The sequence below is a fragment of the Larus michahellis genome, chromosome 10 (genome assembly GCF_964199755.1).
Source record: "Larus michahellis chromosome 10, bLarMic1.1, whole genome shotgun sequence".
NCBI classification, from domain to species: Eukaryota; Metazoa; Chordata; class Aves; order Charadriiformes; family Laridae; genus Larus; species Larus michahellis.
In genome coordinates, this window is record NC_133905.1 from 6,171,585 (window position 1) to 6,193,240 (window position 21,656).

The 21,656-nt window shown below is 38.4% G+C and overlaps 1 protein-coding gene across 1 annotated transcript in view; it reads left to right on the plus strand.

Annotated features, from left to right (window-relative positions):
- PRKAR2A (protein kinase cAMP-dependent type II regulatory subunit alpha) overlaps nt 1-21,656 on the plus strand; it is a 65,424-nt gene that overhangs the window by 40,145 nt on the left and 3,623 nt on the right. Inside the window, exons 3-10 of the mRNA XM_074602283.1 lie at nt 2,878-2,930; nt 4,512-4,595; nt 8,014-8,120; nt 12,094-12,247; nt 15,366-15,467; nt 17,061-17,135; nt 20,210-20,275; nt 20,977-21,115. Of these exons, the coding sequence (XP_074458384.1) occupies nt 2,878-2,930; nt 4,512-4,595; nt 8,014-8,120; nt 12,094-12,247; nt 15,366-15,467; nt 17,061-17,135; nt 20,210-20,275; nt 20,977-21,115 (780 nt within the window). The remainder of the gene's footprint in view (nt 1-2,877; nt 2,931-4,511; nt 4,596-8,013; nt 8,121-12,093; nt 12,248-15,365; nt 15,468-17,060; nt 17,136-20,209; nt 20,276-20,976; nt 21,116-21,656) is intronic.

Sequence of the window (21,656 nt, forward strand, 5' to 3'; positions counted from 1 at the left end):
CAACAGATATGTTACATTAACTGTTACAGTTCTGCCTGCAAATAAATAAAAGTCCTGTCAATCAGAGCTGTCAGTCGAAGTCCAAAATGCCTGCCCTACTGCTTCTAAATGAAAAAAGAAATCCCAGCAGGAGGCTGAAGAACGAGAAGTATAATGGGAAGGCTTTCTACATGACAGCATGGGAAGAAGTAGTATTTTTGCAACATTTTTGTTGTATTTCCGTGGTGCCATTCATAGGCACTGCAGCAGTGATTTCCATATGTAAGGGAAGGGCCCTGAGACCTGGTCTGTATCCTGAGTGGGCTTTATGAAGCTGTGTTCACCCTTACTGGGTAAGATAAAATAGGGGATACTTACATGTACAAATCCCAATCAAAGCTGCTTGATACTAAAGTTGCAGAGAACTGTGTTGTTTTGATTGCGGCATGTTTTAAGATAAGGGTTTGCTCTAATGCTGTAATATTAGCCGTGGTAATTAAACTTGTTTTCCCAAGGAAATCTTGAAGAGAATTTCCTCAGTTCCAAAGCATATTCTTAGCAATAGCTTCCCTGCAATTGAGGTGGGAACAAAATCTAATTTGCAGCTTAATATTGGGAATGTAAATGATGAACAATATAATGAAGTACATTGATCTCTGAATTCATAGATACACAGCTTCAATGTGCTTATGTGCCAGGTACTTTTCAGAAACGCACAGAAGCGCATATGTACTATATTGCATAATAAAGACTTGAACGCTGGTTACTGGTAAGATATGCTGGTTGTAAAGAAAAAGGATACTTTTTATCTCCAGTTCCACCATACTGTTTGAACCAAGCAGCCTTTCTTTAAAGAAAATGTTCCTTATTAGAAAATCCGAAGCTTTCACAATAGACTTTGATCCTTACTGTAAAATGAAAGGAGGAGGAAAGCTTTCACACCAAAATGCTAATAATGTTCTCTTTGTTAGTGCTTTTGTATTGCATATTAAGTGGATCTTTGCCTATCAGTCCAAGTTCTGCAGCTTTAGAGGCATCTATTTTCCCATAATACAGTCATCTGTTGCACTGTGTGGTGGACTATACTCTTTTTTTTTTTTCAGCCAGGGAAGAATGCTGTTTATCCTTTGCAAACTATCTGCTCTAAATGTGGGTGGACCACTCTGTTAAACTAAAAGCATGTGTTTGTTGTAGGTGCACTGTTAATACAGTGTTTCTATATTGTTAAAAAGTGCAAATCAGAAGAGACAGTGTGACACTGGGTTTATTGTATGAGCAGTAACTACTCTTTAAATGCCTAATGACTACATGATTGCGTTTTTACATTGTGGTTTGATAAATGGAATGCTTGTGTTGTATTCCAGTCTCTTCAACCTCTCCAGGAAAAAAATGAATTAAAATCTAATTTGCTGGGAAAGACCTGTACCTTTTAGTCGGGGGAAAAAAAAAAAAGCAAGTCTTTCCTAGCAAATTGTGCTGGACTTGTGCATTTTTATAGTGCTTTTGAAAGCATGATGATAAGGTCAATAGTTCTGTATGCATTTTCAAATTATTTGCAAGTTGCTGAATGCTAGGCCGTCTAGATTTTATTTTTTTTTTCTTTAAATCTGCTCATTTTTATTTATACTTTCTAAGTCCATTCAGTGGTTAGATGTCATTGCAGTGAGCTTCTGGGCATTCTGCCAAGTCTTCAGTATTGTCAGGATGCTGGATAAAGTACAAAGAAAAATGCTTGTCTGTGTTTCTTTGTAAAATTTTACAAGAAGCATATAGCCTAAGAAGTAAGACCACCCTATTAAAGTAAGAGCAGACCTAGAGGAAAACAGGACTGACTCTCACTTTCTCTGACTATCTGTACAGCTAGTTGGAATGTAGAGTTCACCTTGACATGTAAGAACTGCAAATATCCACGAATTAATAAGAAAGTCTGAGCTAGAGGCGTAGGCTTTTGAGAGCCAAACGTGTCTGTCTTTCATATTGTAAAATTGTGTAACAGCGTAACTGTTAAGATAAGTGAAGATAAGCCTTTTCTGAAGTATTAAAACCAAACAAAAATGGTTTGAAATTTTAGAAGCTCACCGTTATCATTGCCTCTCTTGATTGCCTCTCTTGATCCTATAGTTTGGCAGAGCCTTGTTCCTGTGCACTACAGTGTATGATTTCTACACACGTTCTCATGCTCTTTAAAAAAAAAAACAAAACAACAAAACTTTGTGTATTTTTTAAAGTTGTTTTCCTATCACAACTTGACATTAATCTGATTCAAATGTAGTAAGATGTAGGAGCATACAGGGGAAGGGACTATCCATCATTTTTTGTCACAGAATATACTATGGTCAAGCTGCTGGTTCATTTCCCAGGTTAATTTCTGCATAAACATAATTTCTCTGTATTGAAAAAACCTCAACATGTAGATACTCGCTTGCAAATCTGATTTGAGGTGGAGTGAGTGCCACATGCTCCCCTGTACTCTTTTTTTTTTTTTTTAATGTGTGTTTTACTATATACATTACATTGCAAAGAGCAAAGCAATGTAGCTGCGGTGTTTTTCCACTGCATTTTCGAGATGATGTGTGTAAATGAGTCTGAGATTGTTATGCTTTGATAAGGATTGAAAGGCAATCGGCGTGCATGCTTTTGGAGTACTTGCTAGGGAAGATTACTTTCTATTGTAAGTTACAGACCTTTTACACGAGAGTTTGAGAACAACCATGCTGTGCCTGCTCAGAGAATGAATAGGATTTGAGCCTCTGACACTATAATGACATAAAAACAAAAGTGCTTTTGTTTTTCCTGTAGGAAAATAAAATATAGAAGAAAGGAATTTAAACTTGATTTGTTTGATGTTCTTATGTAATTGCTTCTTTTTACTAATTTCCTCTCTCATTTTCTTCCAAGTATGTGCCGAAGCTTTCAATCCAGATGAAGAGGAAGAAGATACAGAACAAAGGGTAAGAATGAGTGAATTGCATCATGCATGGTTCTCTCTGCAGTTTGACAGGCAGATGTCTGTATGTCACCTTTTCCTTAGCACTTGTGCATTTCGTTCTGGGAGGCTGTGTGGCATGCTGACATTGACAAAGTGACATTGCTCTGAAATTTAGGGCTGCTTAGTCTCATGCACTTTTTTAGTCACTATAGCTTTAACATAATTTTACTTCAAAGGACCTGAGAGCTGTACTTAAGTCTACCATCTATAAAAGTTTGGGTATTTTCCTTTCTTAATTATCTTAAAGGCTTGTTGAGGCAATTCCTAGAGCATCAATGCTGTTGTGAAGAATTAGTTAAGCTTTACCACAGCTGTTTCTTCATGGGTGCTTAAAATTCCTGACATGCTTTTTACTGCCTTTCTTGTCAAAGCAGTTCTGCTTGGGTAAAAGGAATACTTTGTTGAAATATTTTGAGACTGTGGCCACCTGTTGTTCTGTTGTTTTTGAAAGCTGGGAATTTCTAGGAATTGCAAGTCCAGATACTGTAATTGTATTTCTTTAGACGTGCTTTTATGTGATAAAATCCCATAGGCTGGCTAGTGAGGGTCAGTGTTTTCTCTCTGGACTTCTGGTATTCCATTTCCAGATTCCATCTCAAGGATGCTTACACTTCTGCAATGAAAATCTAAGTCTAATTTGATTTCTCTTAAAGAAGATGCTTCATAAATAAGATTCTATAAAAAGAAAAAAAGACTATGAGCGTGTCTGATCATCCAAATGTTTGTAAACTGGATACACTTATTCCATCAAAGTCTTAGTTTTCCTGACTGCTGATTCAATATTAAATTTTCTTTTAAAACAAGGATCTGAGATCTGCTCAACTTTGGACAATGAGTTTTTAGAAAAGCCTACTAATGTTACTGGTTTTTGGAATCTTTGTTATTCCAGAAATATAATTAATGTGGTGAATGTGAGGTAATTAATATTTTTGTACATGCTTTCATAATTGGCCCCCAACAAGCACATATCCATGTTTTTATGAGTGTTGGTTCCTTTAACTTGATGAAATGCTTATAATTGGAAAGAAGTAACAAAAAAATTATCTCTCAAACAGCAAAGCTTTTATTTAGGTAATTTTGTTGGGGAAAAAAAATACACTTCTTAAATAACTTCTGTTATTAGATGGGCTGAGATACATATGTATCATAAATCTACCTGTATGCCAACAGTAAGTGTATTGGGACCAATGTAGACAGAGTTTAGAAAGAAAACTGTTCACTTTTTCCTCTGTTCCAAATGCTCAAGCCTTGACTGTATGTGTGGCTGGGTTAGAAGGGAAAGGAAAGGAAAATACATCCTCTTGTTTTGCTTGACTGTTATTTTGTATGTGCTAATTGTCAACATAATATACTTCTTATGTCTCTTTCTTCCTGTCTTGCATCGTATGTTTATATATAAATACTGTTTATGCAAACAACAAAAACGAACTGTATACTTTGACACTTTTAAATTGTGTTGTGCTTTTTTACTCGGAAGTGAAGGTTCAGTCTATAATCATATTTCTTTGTTGTCATGACAGTTTTGTTTTACTTTGTTTTAAAGGTAGTTCATCCAAAAACTGATGAACAGCGATGCAGACTGCAAGAAGCATGTAAAGATATCCTGCTCTTCAAAAACCTAGATCAGGTAATAACGTTTTAAGGAAATATCAACTGGAGTTGATGGCTTGTAGGTACAGGTAATAACTTGATCTAACAGTCCAGACACTTGTTTGCATTGTGATAGTTCATGAAGTATTAATTGTACGCAGGCTGGATTGGGACATGTGTTTGGAGATCAACAATCAATGAACAATATAAACAAACATGTCAAATTGTCAGTTACCATGATTGTGAGATCCCTCTCCCTGCAAACTCAATTTTTTTTCTGTTAGAGAAAAGTGTGTTGTTGTTTTGTTATGTTTTGTTTTGTTTTTTTTAATTTTTTTTGCTTATCTTTCAGTATTTGTTGTGGAGTACTATTGCACCTGATTCCCTTTTCCCTAGGAAACAGTTCATAATTTTATGGGCAATTTAAAAAGGAAATTACTTACACAATTGTGATATTGAACACTGCCCACATTTGCATGATTTCGGACTGCGGCGCCATTTTCTTAAATGCCAATGTGTCAGTAAATTTTCTGTAAATTAATGTAATCTTTTTAGGTTGTTCCTATTCTTACTCATTTTTATTGCTGAAGTTGGTTATTAATTACTCATTGCCTCAGCATTGAGTTTTAATGATGAGCACTTAGTAATCTAAATTGGTATGAATTTTTTTAATGACAATCATAGGATGGTTCAGGAACAGACCTTTGGAGATCCTCTAATCCAGCCTCTGAGGGGCCATAGAATAAATGCATCTCCTCTCTGGTCTGGTGTCTCCATGAAAACAGAATTGGCATCTCTGCTACAGGTTGTGGCAGAATGAAAGCTGTTACACCAGTGATGGTCCCTGCAGCTTCATGGTTTGAATCATTGAGCTTTGCCTGAGATATGAAAGGATCGATGTGGTAGCTTATGGTTTCAGAAACGCTGCTCAGCTTTCCTTGAAAACCAGGAAGTTCTCCCAGTTCTTGGTTGCTGTACAAACCCCAAGAGTCATTGAATTGCTTTCTCAAAATAATTGTTGAAAACTTTTGATTGCAGCAGGCTTGAGGAATTGACCTTCTGTCAAAAAGTTTCCTTGAAAGCTGTTGTTTTCAAGGCTGGCCTTTCACTGTTCTGGGATTCTTGTTGTTCTTATGCCTATTTACTTAAGCAAAAATGAATAACCAGTTTATATTCAAAGATGACTTTGAAAAACAAATTTGAGTTGAGAAGGTGGGCTTGGAAAAATACTGCTTCCTGGGAAAAGCTTTCTAAGCAGCTGAGGAGACAAGCAATGGAAATGATCTTAACTGCAACTGTTAGACAAAACAAAACAGACAAAACGACGATAGTACATGGCTGAAAAAGATGGCTGCAGTCCCTACACTGATTATAGTATGATAAAGGGCACTTAGCAGAGAGCGGAGACCTTTTCTACCAATGGGTATAAAGGGAGTATGGAACTTGCATCCTTTCACCCTTCTTCCCAATAATTTCTTTTTAACGCCCTCTGTGTAATGTTGACTGGTTTGGAAGGTTGGCTGTAGAATACCCACTGAAAGGCAGAATACATGGCTGCTGCTTTTGCTCAGTTGTCCTTTAATAATTGTGAGGAACACTTTCAAATTAAGGCTCAAAATATGTTCTTTTGGCTCTTATCCTCTAAAGAGTGTCATGTAAAACTGCTAGATACAAGCAAACAAACCCAACAACAAAATTGCATAAAATCCTTTTAGGAGGAAGTATGATTCTGTGACTCAAATGTCCTGGACAAATTCATCCCTTTTCCACTGGTTGCATTTAGGCGAACTGTGCTGAATTTAGTCGCAGTGACTCAACAGCCCTTTTAAATGTCTTCACTTGCACGAACAGTTGCTCTAATACTTGGTAACAAATACAAGGGAGCCAGTGTCCAGTGGGTCACTTCCAGCAAGGTTCACATTGGACTTTGGACTAAAGTCAATTCAGATTGTTATAGAGTTTAACCCTGAGATTTTGAGCGTCCCCTATGATAAACCTGATTTATGTTTCAGTATAAAGTTCTGTATGATGTATCATGTGTAAGGTCCACAGTGTCTTATAAGTGAGTTTGTAGAATCCTAGTTAGAATTGAATTTTGTACTGAGTGAGAGCAATGGCTGTTATCTTTACCAGCAAGTCCCCTGAGTGTGCTGAGTGCCCGTATTTAAACCAAGAGGGTTTTTGTACAGTTCAGAAATCTGATGAAGCTTGTCCTTTTATTGACATAATAGCTCAGTGTTTTACTTAGTTAAAATGATAAGTCTTTGCCTGTTTATCCTCCAAATAAAGAATTGTTGAGTTACAGTATTTTTAAAAAGCTTTTAAATCTTTTTTAAATGCTGGTTTTCTGACAACTGTTACTTAAATGCATGCTGTGAAATATGTGGTTAAAATAAATGGCTTTCCTAAAACGATTGTTTGTTTACTTTAAACATCAGGACAGTTTTTAAAGATAAGAAAATAGGATTCTAGTGAAAAGATACAAAATATTTTCAATATAGTGGTGCCTACAGACACTGCAACGATTACTTCCAACTTAAGGAGTGCAGTAAATATTTCAAGTGTATCTAGCAGCATAAAGAGTAGTTTGCGTGTTCATACAGTATATTTTTAGAAACTCAGCTGTGATCTACATCTTCTAACTTTGAACATCTGGTCATTGAAAATGCAATGAAATTCTGTTATTAATGGACTTCAGAATAACAAAGATGGTAGAGCAGCTCAGCATTGAGGCAGGGCATTTATATGGCACCATCTCTCTTGGCTTTCACAGCTTCCTTGGCTGCACTGCCTACAAAAAAAGTTTAGTCGCGGCTCATCAGAGAAACCCAGCTTGAGTCTGCTGTGCAGACCACTATTACCCCATTTTCCATATGTGCTCCCCATCCTTACCTAGCTGATCTCACCTTGTGCTGGAATTGCAGGTTCTCTAAGACCCAGCCTATCCAAGGAAATAACTCCATCTGTATAGAGTCTTGTTCAGTAAAGTCCTGATCATGACCAGGGCTCTTAGATGATGACAGTATAAATAAGTTACTAATAAATAGTGGTGCAGTTTCTAGGCACACATACATGTAAAGAATTATGTGTACTGTTGACATAAATCAATAGATATCCATTGCAGCAAAGCTGTGTCAGATTATACTAAGTGAGAGCTTGCTATACAGGTGCGCTTTGGCACTGAAATGGTATGCATAAGGTATTTGGACATAAATTTCTGTAACAGAAGTATCTATGTTTGTCTGCATTATTGAACTTATTAATATAAGCTGGAAACAAGTGAGATACAAGTGGAAATCAACATTCATACCTGTATTACCTGTATTTGCGTACAGTAAAGATAATGCAATGCGTGTTGCACTTCACTTTCCAGATTAAGTCAAATAACGCTAAAGTGTATCTTCTGAGAGTTTTTTTTTTATTTTTTGATTATTTTTTTTTTGTTCATTTTATAGGAGCAGCTGTCTCAGGTCCTTGATGCCATGTTTGAGAGGAAGGTGAAACCTCAGGAACATGTGATTGACCAAGGTGATGATGGAGACAACTTCTATGTTGTTGAGCGGTAAGCAGCTGTGCCTTTGAAATGTAGAGTATATTTTTTTTCAGTCTGATAATTTTGTAGATCATATATATGTGCAACAGGCATATAATAGATGTGTGTATGCACCTTTTGAGTATCTTTTACCTTTTTGGAAGAAATTCTGGCTAATGTTATTTTTACTCACTTTATTTGAAGAAGAATTAAGGGCACAGATTTATTTTCTTCCTGTAAAACTGTAATATAAAACAGAATATTACTGATGAATTACAAATGTCTGTTGGAACACAATCTTCGCAAACTACTTTTTTGATGCACTGTTATCTTCCTTATCACTGAAATAATGGCACCATTAATATTGTATTAAATGCTTTCAAAGCAGTTCTTCAAGAAAATGTGTTGCCTTTTGAATTGTCATGCTGCGCTTCTTGCAAAAGAATTTCTAGGTTAGAAACTGTTCATTTTAAATAATCCTTGTTCATTATACGGACATTGCGCTTTCTGATTAGCGGAATTACAGAACATAAGGCTACCTCAAATATATTCTCACCATATGCCCATTCCCTTGTCCTCTCCCATACCATCCCATTAGCCTCAACCAGCACTCCATTTCTACACTCAGTTATCTCCCTCAGCTGCTCTGCCTCAGAGCAGTCCTGTGTCTTTGACTAGACAGGACAAGTTCCTTCTCTTTCCACATTCAGGTCAGGTTGGATGGGGCTCCAAGCAACCTGGTCTCGTTGAAGATGTCCCTGCTCATTGCAGGGGGGTTGGCTTAGAGGGTCTTTAAAGGTCCCTTCCAACCCAAACCATTCTGTGATTCTATTAAAGATGAGATGTAGGCAGAGCAGTGAATCCTAATCTTGAGGAAACTTAAATTCAGTTTGGGAGTCTCTCAAAAATGTTAGATACCATCAGCCTATTTTAATTTGTTTCTGTGTATGGCTCTTAACCTGTTGGTTACCAAAAAGCTTTTCCTGCTACAAGTTTTAACCTAAAATCAAGAAGTGAAACAGAACCTTATCTTTGATATGCAGGTAAATGTTCTGTGGTCTCTGTTCTACAGATACAATGCTATTCCACAATGTTGGGTTTTTTTCTATCAAGAGATAGTCAGGTTGGAAGATTTCAGGTTTTTAAGTTTTTTTTTTTTGTTTGTTTTGTTTTGCTCTGAAGGTATAACACACTGGTCACATAAATATGTTGCCAAAAGTATGTGGCAGAAAGGCTAGAGAGTTATTAAATATTAATACAGTTATTAAACTCAGTGTTGTCTAGCAATAGAGCATACCAGCCTGTGCTGTAAACACCAACTCGGCTGCAACTCCTATGTCGGCTGTTGAGTTATTAAAAAGAATTCTACAGTTATGAATTTTCTGTCCCACTCTCCCCTTTTCCAGTCCTCCTCCACCTCCCACCCCCTCATTTTTTTCATGCAGAAGAATAGCAGAATACTGGTGTTTATGCAAAGCTACAATATTTCCAGTTGCCTATAAGTGCAAATTCAGAGGACTCTGGCTCTTCCAAGGCATCAGTAGGAATGTCTTGTTACTCTAAGATAATCATTAATGCCTAAATATCCCTGAGGATTCGTTTCTTCCTGTCAGAATGAACAGTGACTTTGTGTTGCAGAGCTAACTCTTTAGCTTCTTGTCTGCATAGAAAAACAGGCTTTCTGGCACAGGCCCTTTTTTTCTTCCCCCCCACCAAAGTCTTCTGTTTGTAATACTTCCTCACCAGATCACTTCGTCTGAGCGTCTTTTACTGTGAACAGAGGGACGGCAGGCAGGACAGATGCAACTTGAGGATGCAGTAGCTATTTAGTGCTTACTGCATGGAAGGGAGAGCTAGATCGAATGTGTCGTGTGGCTAACCATCAGTGTGCTCATCGCTGCTGAGGAGGCACCTGACGAGTCTGTGCTGATTGAGCAATCATCAGTCAGGAGGGGCAGCACTGGCCTCTGCCTCTTGGAACAGGCTGATCCACAATCTTGCTGAGTTGCCCTCTTCTGCTTTTCTGCTCTTTTTCCTTGGGGTTTTGTATTTTTTCATGTCAGTATTTTTCTTTTGAGTCCTTGAGTTCCTAACGATTACTATCTCAACAATTACACTTCGGTCTGTGTTTTTATTCTTCTTATCTTGCAGGGCTTTAGCTCACAGATTGTCTCGCAGCTCAGCAACAGTTTTCTCAATAAATCTGAGCCAAGGTCACCCAGTGGTGTCTCACCAATTTAGTGCTTGGGCCACAGGCAGCTGAATGCTTGGCTAAAGGTTATGTGGCTATAGCTATTTGGAAATAAATGGCACTAGTAAGTGACTTTCAGGCTGAGGGATGGGAAGAAGTTATTGTATTTCGCTTAAGGTGCTCACAGTTGTCTCTTCAGATCAAAAGACCTCTGAAGGCTGTTGCTTCTGGTGCCTCTCAGAGAATCATTAAGTAGGTATTGGACATTACAAGAATTAGTGAGACTTCCCATCAACACTAATCCGTATTTAGTTTACTGTTGGTATGCTGTTGGTTTCTTTCTCTGTCTTCTAGATGTGAGTAAGCAGTAGAGTGTAAAATGTCTAGTAAGGATGTTATGTAGTCCTCATGCACCTAGTTTCCTCCTTCAGCTTTTCAGGTGACAGAGACTAAATTTCTTGGATCTTCTGACATCTCTGAATCTGGCCCATCTACTGTTGATCCGGTAGCCAAACTTTATCTCTGTGTCTGAAAGGCTTTAATGCAGTAGATCCCGAAGTCGCTGTGCAAAGCTTCCTCACTTTGATGTATTTTAATTGTTTGTTTGATGCATGTAATGTCCACTTTGTGGAATCTCCTACAAATGAAGCTGGCATAAAGCTGTCTTATAGTACCTTTTTTTTTTTAGATGCAGCAGTGTTCAAAGATAACTAAGAAACCCAGGGCTGTCCATCAGCAATCCTGAAAGACCTTCTGCTGTTAATACTAGGCAGGTCTCACTGATGAGCCTGTTCCCATACTTGTTTACCATGAGAAGTTTCACCTACTGCCATTTCTGTTGATTCTTTTTTTTTTTTTTTTTAATGTGCCTAATGATGTTCTGGGAAATAATACCATTCCTTCTGACAAAGCTCTAAACTCCTGGTGAAAATTATGTGCATGCTGTAACCTGTGTTCTTCAGTAGCCACACCTCCATGAAAATGGTGATAAAATTGCTTGGTTCAACTGTCAGTGTGCTCAGATTTGCAGCATGGTGTGAAGTTGAACTGAGTGATAAAAGTTTTTGTCATAAGGGATCTATAAGACAAATACCAGGTGAGAAATTGTTGCCTCTGGAGATTCTGTGCTATAGCGTAAAGATGTGTCATGTATAACATTCCTGAACTAGCTTTAAATCCTCCAGCTTGAAGATCAGTATGTGCTGCTCATATTAAGACTGGTTAGTTAGCTGGGTAAGAGCTGGATGGATAGTTTGAGTCTAGCCCGGGCATATGCCGATACAAGCTGCCATTGCATCTTGGGGTTATGATACAGACATGGCCTTAAGCTGGAGTTGAGGCAAAACCATAGGAGTGGGTGAGCAGTTGGATTGAGTTTACCCCAAAGGTACTGCAGCAGTGCGGTCACTGAGAAAAACGGGTAATAGAGGCTATAGGTGGATCCAAGTCACTCTAAAGAGGCCTCACTGGATAACACGCATGCTGTGAAAAGACAAATACTGTTAAAGACGATGAAACTACCTAACACTCTGGCCAGAATACTTACAATAGCAATGTCAAAATACTATGCAGAGGAAGATCTTGCAGAGTAGATCCTGCCCAGATCTATCATGAGTTAAATGCTTTATTAAGAGAGAATTATTGTGAAAATAGTGTAAATAGAAGCAGCTTAGTATCAATTGGAAAGCTCAATAAAGCATGTTCCATCTCACCCAGCAATAAGAGGACTATTTGTATAACACCAAAAAGCTGTTTTCATGATCTCTACTGGAATGTTGTCTAATAAAAAGCATCTATTCCATTGTTTTCCAGGGGGTTGTATGATATTGTTGTAGCAAAAGACAACCAGTCACGCTGTGTGGGCCGCTATGATAATCACGGCAGTTTTGGGGAACTGGCATTGATGTACAACACTCCTAGAGCTGCCACCATTGTTGCCACAACAGAAGGAGCCCTTTGGGGACTGGTAAGGAAAGGAAGTTGCTCTCATCTGCATAATATTTTAAACACTAACGCACCGTGTCCAGTGCTTCTCTTCATATGACTCTTTGTTCCAATAGCTGTTTTATCATGATCTGCTATCTTACCTTCTGGCATAAGAGATCCATTGTGCAAATCTTTTTGGCTGCCTTTCTAGAACAACTTGTCTGTAAAAACTGTATCACTCATTTTATCTGTCCCTTTATTATTTTGCATTTGCTGTAATTGTGGCTTTTGTTAAAGAAAAAAACCCCTGGTTTTGTTTTCATCCTGCTGAGGACAGGGGAGGCATTAATGCATGTGTTTTATGGGAGGGGAAAACAGTATCTAAATGATGTTCTCTATTTTCAACTCACCTTCTTGTCTTCTTTAAGGGGAATGGAAAGGTGTTAAATATCTTCTTGAGGATGTCAGTAATTTGAAGAGCTAGGAAAACTGCCCAAAGCTTTGTTATCCTTCAAAATAAATTGTCATGATGTTTCTGGTCCCTTTGTGTTACCCTGGAAGAGGTTCTCAGGTCAGCATGACCTACGAGATACCAAGCTAAATGATGGTGTTGCATTGTTTCTAGCCCAGCAATGTTGAACGTGAAGCTGTAGACGTTAGTTTCCTTTTTTAGTTCTTTTCTCTGTACTATTTGGACAGGGTTATTTTCACAGTGCTCTCTTACTCATCTGTGAGGGCTCACATAATAAGTGGATTGTGCGATCAACAAAGCCTTTGAAGCCAGAAGTGTTGTATGCTTTCTGTGTGCGCTGGGCTCCTCGGCAACTATCGCTGGGGGTTGACCATGTGTTGTGACCTTGATTATAGGACTGATAAGCTGCTACACCGCGTGCTTATGCAATCGCAGCGCTTGCTGAGGGATCTGACTCCCCTTTTCTTTGTGAGCTGACAGAAAAGATTTTTGGTAAATCAACCAGGGAGTAATGTCAGAATCTAATTTCTTGAACAAGACAGAACAAAGCAGCTACCTACAACCTGAGCTCATTCATAAAAGGAAGAAAAATGAGAGGATGATTCTTTGTTTCAGTTTGCCTTTGAAAAGAAGTGCACAAATTGGGTTAATTTTTGGTTCATTTTTTCTGTGATTACATTCACTTAATTAGCAAGGTGTAGTTGAAGGGGAACCTCTCTAGTCATCTGTCCTCTGGATATTTTATTAACTAAGGCTGCATTTGCCTGTCTGAAACGTCAGTTATTTCTTCCAGTTATTCTGTCGTTGCCATGTTATATTGTACTATTTTGTGCCTGATGTAATTTAAACATATTTTTATTAGTCTGCAGAAGTCATTGCTAAAGCTCATGGGTTATCTGAGTTTAGGAAATGTGGATTACTCCTGCTGCATTGCAGACTTAGGCCAACAAAAGCCTGGAAGACTCAGGCACAAAGCAGTTATCAAACGTGGGTCTCTTGTGGAACAGAGAAATATCCTCAGCCTTTGCTACTGAATGTGTCTGGGGAAAACCTCATGATCACATGTGCTTCCTTCACTGTGCTGCCTTTTTTGTTCAAGTACTGCTGCTTCTCCTCCCTCACTGATACTCTCAAACAAATTAATCCTGATTTTTTTATGCTTTTGTAATTCCCTTGACCATTTGAAGAGACTTCTACCACTGAAGAATTTCTTTTTAAAAAAAATAAAATATTCCTCATGCTTTATCATCTCTTGTTCTTCTTTGGATGACAGTAATACCATTCTTCCCTTCATCTCTCACCGCCTTCAACTCCTGTATTCTACTAGTGTCACCTGTATCAGTCATTGTTTCAAGTGTTTGCAGCCTGCATCCCATAAAACTGTTCTCTTAGTTGAAAATACTTCTTCACCTCAAAATGTCTCTGCTAAGTATCAGTTGATGTTTTCAGAAAATGAGATTCAGAGGAATGTCTTTCAGGACTTCAGATGTTTCTAATTGCAGTATATGTAAACTTAAAAGATTTTTTGGTACCATTTTCCTAACCAAATTTCTGCTCCTTTCCTCTGACTTTTTTTTATTTTTACCCTTGTGGCCTCATGCTGTTTAAGGTGAACTCTGCAACTGTCACTTTGTTCGTAATTTAGTGCTAATCTTAACAGGGACAGAGGGCATTATTTCAATGCAAACACCAACAAAAATACTTGGTGGGCAAGTGCCCTTCCCCTTAGCCTGGGCGTGCTCTTCAGTTTCAGCTCTCTTATGGCCTTTCTCATCGGTGTTTGCAGTCGTTTGCCTTTTTTTGTGTGGAAATAAAAAGCATTTTGTTAAGATCTCTGACAATAAACTCGCAAATATGTCTGCCGCTGCAGGTGCTGAGACAGGAGCTGTGGTTAACTGGGCGAGCTTGCCTTCACTCGGGCACCTAGTGCCGCCCAGTGGCCGCGCAGCCTGCACATCCCTAGCTGCTGCCTGGGGAAAATGCATGGGATGGCAGGGGTGGGTGGGAATCTTGACCAATATTTGGGCTTCAAAAGCAAACCAAACAATTTTTCCATCAGAAAGATGCTTGTGTTACATGTGGACAGCTGGCAATTAGGAAGTAGTTGTTGCAAAAAGCTGCCTCTCGGATCCTAGAAGGTGGAGGACTGAATCAAAACCAGCCTGTTGCTGTTTGATACTGTGTTCCTGATCTATTTGAGACCAGTATAAATCTCTAACTTACTTTTGAAATCTGTGACTCAAGTAGAGAAGAATCCTATTCGGACTTAATCTGCAGTTGCCTTAACAAAAAAGTGTCGGAAATGCCAATTTCCAATGGCTTCAATAAGAAGAGCGTAACTCTTCATTGTATGAGGAAGCGTGAAAGATATAGTAACAAACAGCCAAACAAACCCCAAAACCTCAACTCTGAAAAACAGTACAAGATAGACTCAAAATGGATTTCTTAAATGCTTATCTGAGAAGGACTGGGTCTTACAGCTCCCTGTTTTTCAATTTGTTATTGCAACAAGTACTCTCAGAAGAGTTGTTACGATCACCATTGTGATGGATATGGTATCATTTTAACAGCTGGCTTCTCTAACCCAGTGTTTATTGCAAATAGTAGTTCATATTTGTCAGTTCTTTAAACAGGGAGCATTTCAGTCAAAAGGAATAATGTATTTCTCTGTGCTGTTTCTTTGCAGGATCGAGTGACATTCAGAAGAATTATATTGAAAAATAATGCAAAGAAGAGGAAGACGTATGAATTATTTATTGAGTCTGTGCCCCTTCTTAAATCCTTGGAGGTAACGCCTCTCAGACATCTGCATCAAATTCTTGCATTAGCATTAGCTCCACAGTCAGTGTTTCTGCTATATCAAAAATCTGTGTCATTTTTGCTTAGAACAAAATTTTAAGAGCTGCTTTGGTATCACATTTACTGTACAACTTAATTTGCATTGTTGTACACTGTTTTTTTCATATCCTTTGTTCACAGTAAGTGATTTGCTGATTTTTATCTCAGTCTGTGTAAAGATTTAAAAAAAACAAATCGCAAAACACCACAAAACAAAAAGCATCTATAAAGATGTCAGAGAACAGATATTAAAATGAAAATTGGAACTCAGGGCTGTGGTTCCCTTTGAGGGTGTGATATTGAAGTAATGATACAATCACTGGGATGGTCTTTATCAGCCATGAATGATTTTAAATTTGAGACAATGATGTGCGCCATACTAGGCCCTGCTTTAATCTTAGCCGATATTCAGGAGGCAGACTAAGAATAGGCTAACGGGAAGCTCTGCTAGCTGGGAACAAAATGACCAGGCAGAGCAGGCAGATGTCATGTTGATGGTGCAGGGACATTTTTTGGACATATGTTGGTAGCTATGGAATGTGTAAATTGCACAACACCTTCTCCCTCAGTGCCTGGCTTAAACTAGTTCCATTAATGTGACTTTTTTTAAGCATAAAAATGACTCATATTTAAAAATATAGAAAAATAACTTGTTAGCACTGGATGGCTTTTTGCATGATGTGCTGTAGTTGAATCATGTGTGGATCAGAATTAAGTTTCTCAAACATGGGCTAGATTGAGGTGCATTTGTGGAATGAATGGATTACAACTGAATCATCTGAGATATTCATTTTAACTGTAGAATTTTCTTCCTTCCTTAAAATGTTTTATATATTGCTCTGAAGCAATAAAATTGTTTCGTGGTGTTCTAGATGGGCAGCGGGTAACATTGGAGATAAATTTAAGTGTTCTTTCTCCCTTCCTGTTTCTGAAGACTCAGCCATGCTTCATTGCATGTCAGACTAGTACCTCTTGCCCTTGCTGCCGGGCGTCCTGTTGCAGTGCCTGCTTACAACTTAGAGCTGGTATCCTTTTTGTAGTCCAGTTCCTCTCTCCACTCTAGGAATGAGTTCTGGGACGCACAAAAAATCCCCATATTCAAGTGTATGGTGATTAAAATGTTTTGAAATTGTGTTGCTGGTGTTTCTCATTGGTTTGTTGTTAGGAAGTCTATGACATTTTTCTGAGTGTTTTCTTCAAATTTCAACTAAATCTTAGAGGAAGTGATTCTGTGTTGTTTTTTTGAGGTTTGGTTGTTTTTTTGGTTTTTTTTTCTTTGCTCTAAACCAGCCAAATCAGTTATTTGTTAACTTTGTGGGTAAGAAAAGTGCATGGATGGGACACCAGACAACTTTCTTTCCCTATTGATTATAGCAGCCTTGAAAACTGTGGTGCGGTACGACAATGCCATTGTAGGGGCTCTATTTTCAGCACCCAGATACTGTGTGTTTGTGTCTAGCAAATGCCTCTTCATTTCAGGGCTACAAAGTTTACAAGAGCTGTACTATAATAGATTATTATGTTTAATTTTCCTCTGTTCCAGGCATCAGAACGAATGAAGATAGTGGATGTTATAGGGGAGAAAGTGTATCAAGATGGGGAACGTATAATTTCTCAGGTACTTGAACTCTAAATTTCTCTCTTATCCATTCTCCTTTCTCTGCTTCTTTTTTCCTCTTTGGAATTGACTTATAGAATCCTACTACTTGGACTACCTTGGCATCGCTTATTCTTTTAATGCTTTCAACTTATTTAACCACTTCTTGAAAGTTTGGGGAACAGCCATTATGTCTTTTGCTAAAAAAATTATTCTATTACTTTAGCTTCTGGGTTTTTCTTCTCTCATCTGTTTGTTTTTTATAAACGGTCTTTGCAAGGTTTCAAGAGGAATATGCCTTAAGAAGCTGAAAATAAATGTCTGTCTATTTAATTTTCCATGACAGCCCCCAGCTATGCTTCTCACAGGCATCTATGACCAGATTAAACAAGGAGTCACAAGCGTGTCGTAAAGGCATTTCTGATTCCCAGGTCTAACTAAACAACAAAAACAAACATGAAACTCAATGATGTCATTGGGAATATTATACTAATTGGACCCAACTCAGTTAACTATTCTGAGACACTATCAGGGTTAATTAAAACGATTGTTTTTCTTGATACTCTTAAAAAGAGTATTTCAGTGGTGGAGTAGTCTAGCTTCAATCAACAGTCTTTGGTTCTTGGTGTATGTTTTATATGCTGTAGTAGGTCAAGGCCAGAGTTGGGTGACCATGAAGCTGGACAAACTCAAGCTAAAGCTGTGGGATATTTTATCTGTGACACAAATAACTCCTTGGAACACTGTTATTGATGAAACACAGGAATTTTGCATCAAGTTTAGCTTGCAGTTGCTCTGTTTGTCACAAAAATGCTTTAGTTCAAGTTAATGCAAGAAAGTCCTGGGCTTACCCGAAATTGCAGGTTTTTGATCACAACCATTGTCTTGTTTTATAAACAGAATATGACTCCTTGATAACACCTTGAATAATTAATCTTAGTTACCTTGAATGCCAGATAACTCTGAATGCAGGAAACCTGAGTTTGCTGATAACCAGATACTGCCAAATTACTTCTCTCCAAAAATACCCTCAATTTTGTAAGTTGAAGATCTTGTTGCTTAAGACCCTGAGAAAACCGAACTGTCAGCAAAATCAAAGCTTATAAATCAGTCTCAAAACTGGGAACCCACGCAATCGGTGATCCAATTACGCAGTTGGTTTTAATCTTTTGTAATAACTGAATTAAGGACAAGGATATAATTACCCTTAAAAGGAGGATTAATCGTCTGGATAGGTCTGGGTGATGGTAATACACTACTAAAGACGATGAAATTTTATGCTTGGAAAAGATGTGATAGCTCTTCCATTACAGCAGTTGCATCAATACCATGAACCCCTTTTCTCTCGTGGATAATTTTACATTTTAATTACTTTTCTGGAGTTTGACCCTTCAGTTAAGGGCAGTATGCTTTAAAGCACTTGAAAATTGTTAGTGCCTGCTGGTGTTACGAGGATGTCTCCCACTCTGTTTTCATTCTTTTAAAGAAATAAGTAAGTACTCTTTCAGTACTTACTCTCAGAAGTGTGCTGAGAATATTGGTTCATGTTGTGACAGATGGCAACAGTGAATGAAAAGCTTTGTGCTGTATGGTTTACGACTATCCCCAGGAAGCTTAGCTGACGGCCTAATTTCTTCTGTTAACTCAGTGTTTAAATCTTGCATCATCTTGTCCCAGCCCACGTTTCATACTGAAGTTGTAATCATCTCTCTCCATCCTTCCCATCACATTCGTAGTCTCCTTGCCCACTTAATGTCATCTGACATCTTGCCCATCTGACTTAATGTCAGATTTATCTCTCTCCTCACACTGTTTCACAGTTTTTTTGGGTTTTTTTGCTGAGCTGCTCCCATTCCCTTATCAGTTCCTTACCCAGCCTCTGTCTCTGTGAAGCCTTTACTCCCTTTGCTTCTGATTCATAGCAGCAGGCATGTGCTGGCTCTCCACTCTGACCTCCAGTCCTATACCAAGCATTGGTATAGTGAGGGAAAGTTCTCTCTGTCACAGCTAAAACTTTCAAAATGTTAAGTCCTGGCAAAGCTCTACAGAGCAGATGTAAAATACAATCTGTTGAAGGTCTGCAACCTGATATGGTTTAGATAGATGTGATAAAGGTTCTAGAAACTCTTACAGAATGGCTGAGGTTGGAAGGGACCTCTGAAGGTCATTTTGTCCAACGCGCCTGTTCACGCAGGGCCACCTACAGCCTGTTGCCCAGGACCGTGTCCAGGTGGCTTTTGAATATCTTAAAGGATGGAGACTTCAGAACCTCTCCGGGTAACCTGTGCCAGTGCTTGGTCACCCTCACAGTGACTTTTTCGTAGAAACAGCTGAATTTGACTAAATGAAATTTTTTTTTATTTCACCCTCAGTTATTCAACAACACCTTGTGATATCTTTCTAGAACTTGATATAAAATGGCTATTAATTTTTATTTTCTCCCACTTGCCCTATGTGACTTATTTTCCTTTAATTGCATGATGCTATTGAGTGCTTCGTTATTCCTTACCATTCTTACTACCTTTATACAGCCATTGCATCATTCCTCATGTAGGTGGCTTGCATTGTGAACTTGTTTTTCTATAAACTATCCTTCTCTTACTTTCTATGTTCATGCTCCTGAAATACAGCTATTCTGGGTTCTGCTGATCTCTCACTATTTTACCTGGGATTGGCTGAGCTCATACTTAGTTTAATGGATCCTTCTTCCTACTGACATCTAGAAATGCAGTCACTAAATTCATGTTTTATTAAAACTTGCTTCTGGAAATTTTAGGCCCTGCTTAGTTTCACTAACTATTGGATACTTCCATCAGGATCAGAAGATTTGCACTAAAGTGGTTTTGCTATATATGGTCAATGTCCTTTGCTTTTTCCTTTCCACCTGCCCTCTCACTGAATGACGTGTACTAATAGTTCCTTCTCTTGTGGCTTCCTCTGGTATATTACCTTACCGCTAACCTTTTAATGTTAAGAATTTGAGTATATGTGAATTGTAGCAATTTTCTGCACAAAGCCTAGTTCAGAGTGAATGCTTTAATACCATTTACACAGTAAACTAACAAATAATTTGTTTTACCTTTTCTTCCTCGCAGGGCGATAAAGCAGATTGTTTTTACATTGTAGAATCTGGTGAAGTAAAAATCTTGATTAAAAGCAAGGTGAGTTCAAATTGGGTGATTAGGCTGTAGGTCAATCCCTGATTCAATCGATTAATACAAGTGGTGGGAAAAAGTCTACCCTGACTTACTTTAATGTATTATTTTATGATATTTATTATCGTCATTCATGTGATGTAGGTTTTAAATCTCTATACCTGTTCTGAAGGGGCCAGAAGTCACTTTAGCGAAGTTAGAAACTCTTTTGCTTTTATCTGCTCCTCTGCAAACTAATGTGATATACTCTCCCTGGCCTTAAGAGTGGAGATGAAACTTTTCTTCTAGGATTATAGAAAACTGCAACTTACAAACCTGGGTTCAGTGACATACTAGTGTATGTCATTCTAGTGACATACTAGACATTGGCATTTGAACGTATTGCTGTGCAGTGGGAAGCAGCCTTAGGGAACAACATGTTGTGCATGATAAAACCTGTTAGGCTGATGTCATAGCAGTTCCCAAAGCTGTAAGGGTAAATACCTGCCAATATCAAAACTTGTGGACTGGCATACACTCTTCTTAGCAAACTTCTAACGGAAGATGCTGTTAAGGTGTTCTACCAGTACAGAGCATGACTTGGGATTTGCTAGTTTAAAAGCCCTAAACCAATGAGCTGTTGCACATCTGTAAGATATCTGGGATTAACTGCAGCCTGGTACAATGACAGAACTGTATGCAAATAATTAAAATGTAATGTTTAACAGACTATGACGAGTAAAGAAGCTAATCAAGAAGTGGAGATTGCCCGGTGTCACAGAGGGCAGTATTTTGGAGAGCTTGCACTTGTTACCAACAAACCCAGAGCAGCCTCTGCCTATGCTGTTGGGGAGGTCAAATGTTTAGGTAAGCAGATGTTCTGTGTTTCTAGCTACCCTTTTTGGGTCTTTGCTTTTTTTGTGGACCATGTCTGAGTGGGCAGCTATTCAAAACCTAGCAGCATTTTGGTAACTGGTGGTCAGACACGAGAAGCTAGGAGCATGGTGTAGAGCAGATCTCCATGTAGAAGTTTGAGAAGCACCATTGCTTCCTTCCAGCAGATTCTGTTTTTTCTGCTTGTGTGGTCTGTACTCTTTGAAGGGGTAAGTAGCATCAGCTTCTTGTCTACAGCCTGTTTGTCACACGCAGCTTTCAGGTGATCTTTTAATGCCAGTGTGGTGTGTATTTGGCTTCTGTATTTATCCGTGGGTCAGGCGTGCATTTCATTAATCATGTTTCTCCAAATCACAGTACAGAGAGAAATCAGAAGTACGATTTTTGTTTCTTTGGCTTCTATTGAAGCCTCAAACCTGAATGGGTTGGACTGGAGATCTGTGTTCTGAGTTAAAAAAATAGTTTGGTATGTGGTGTCCTTTTTGACAAACAAACTTGTTTTCACTTCTGTTCC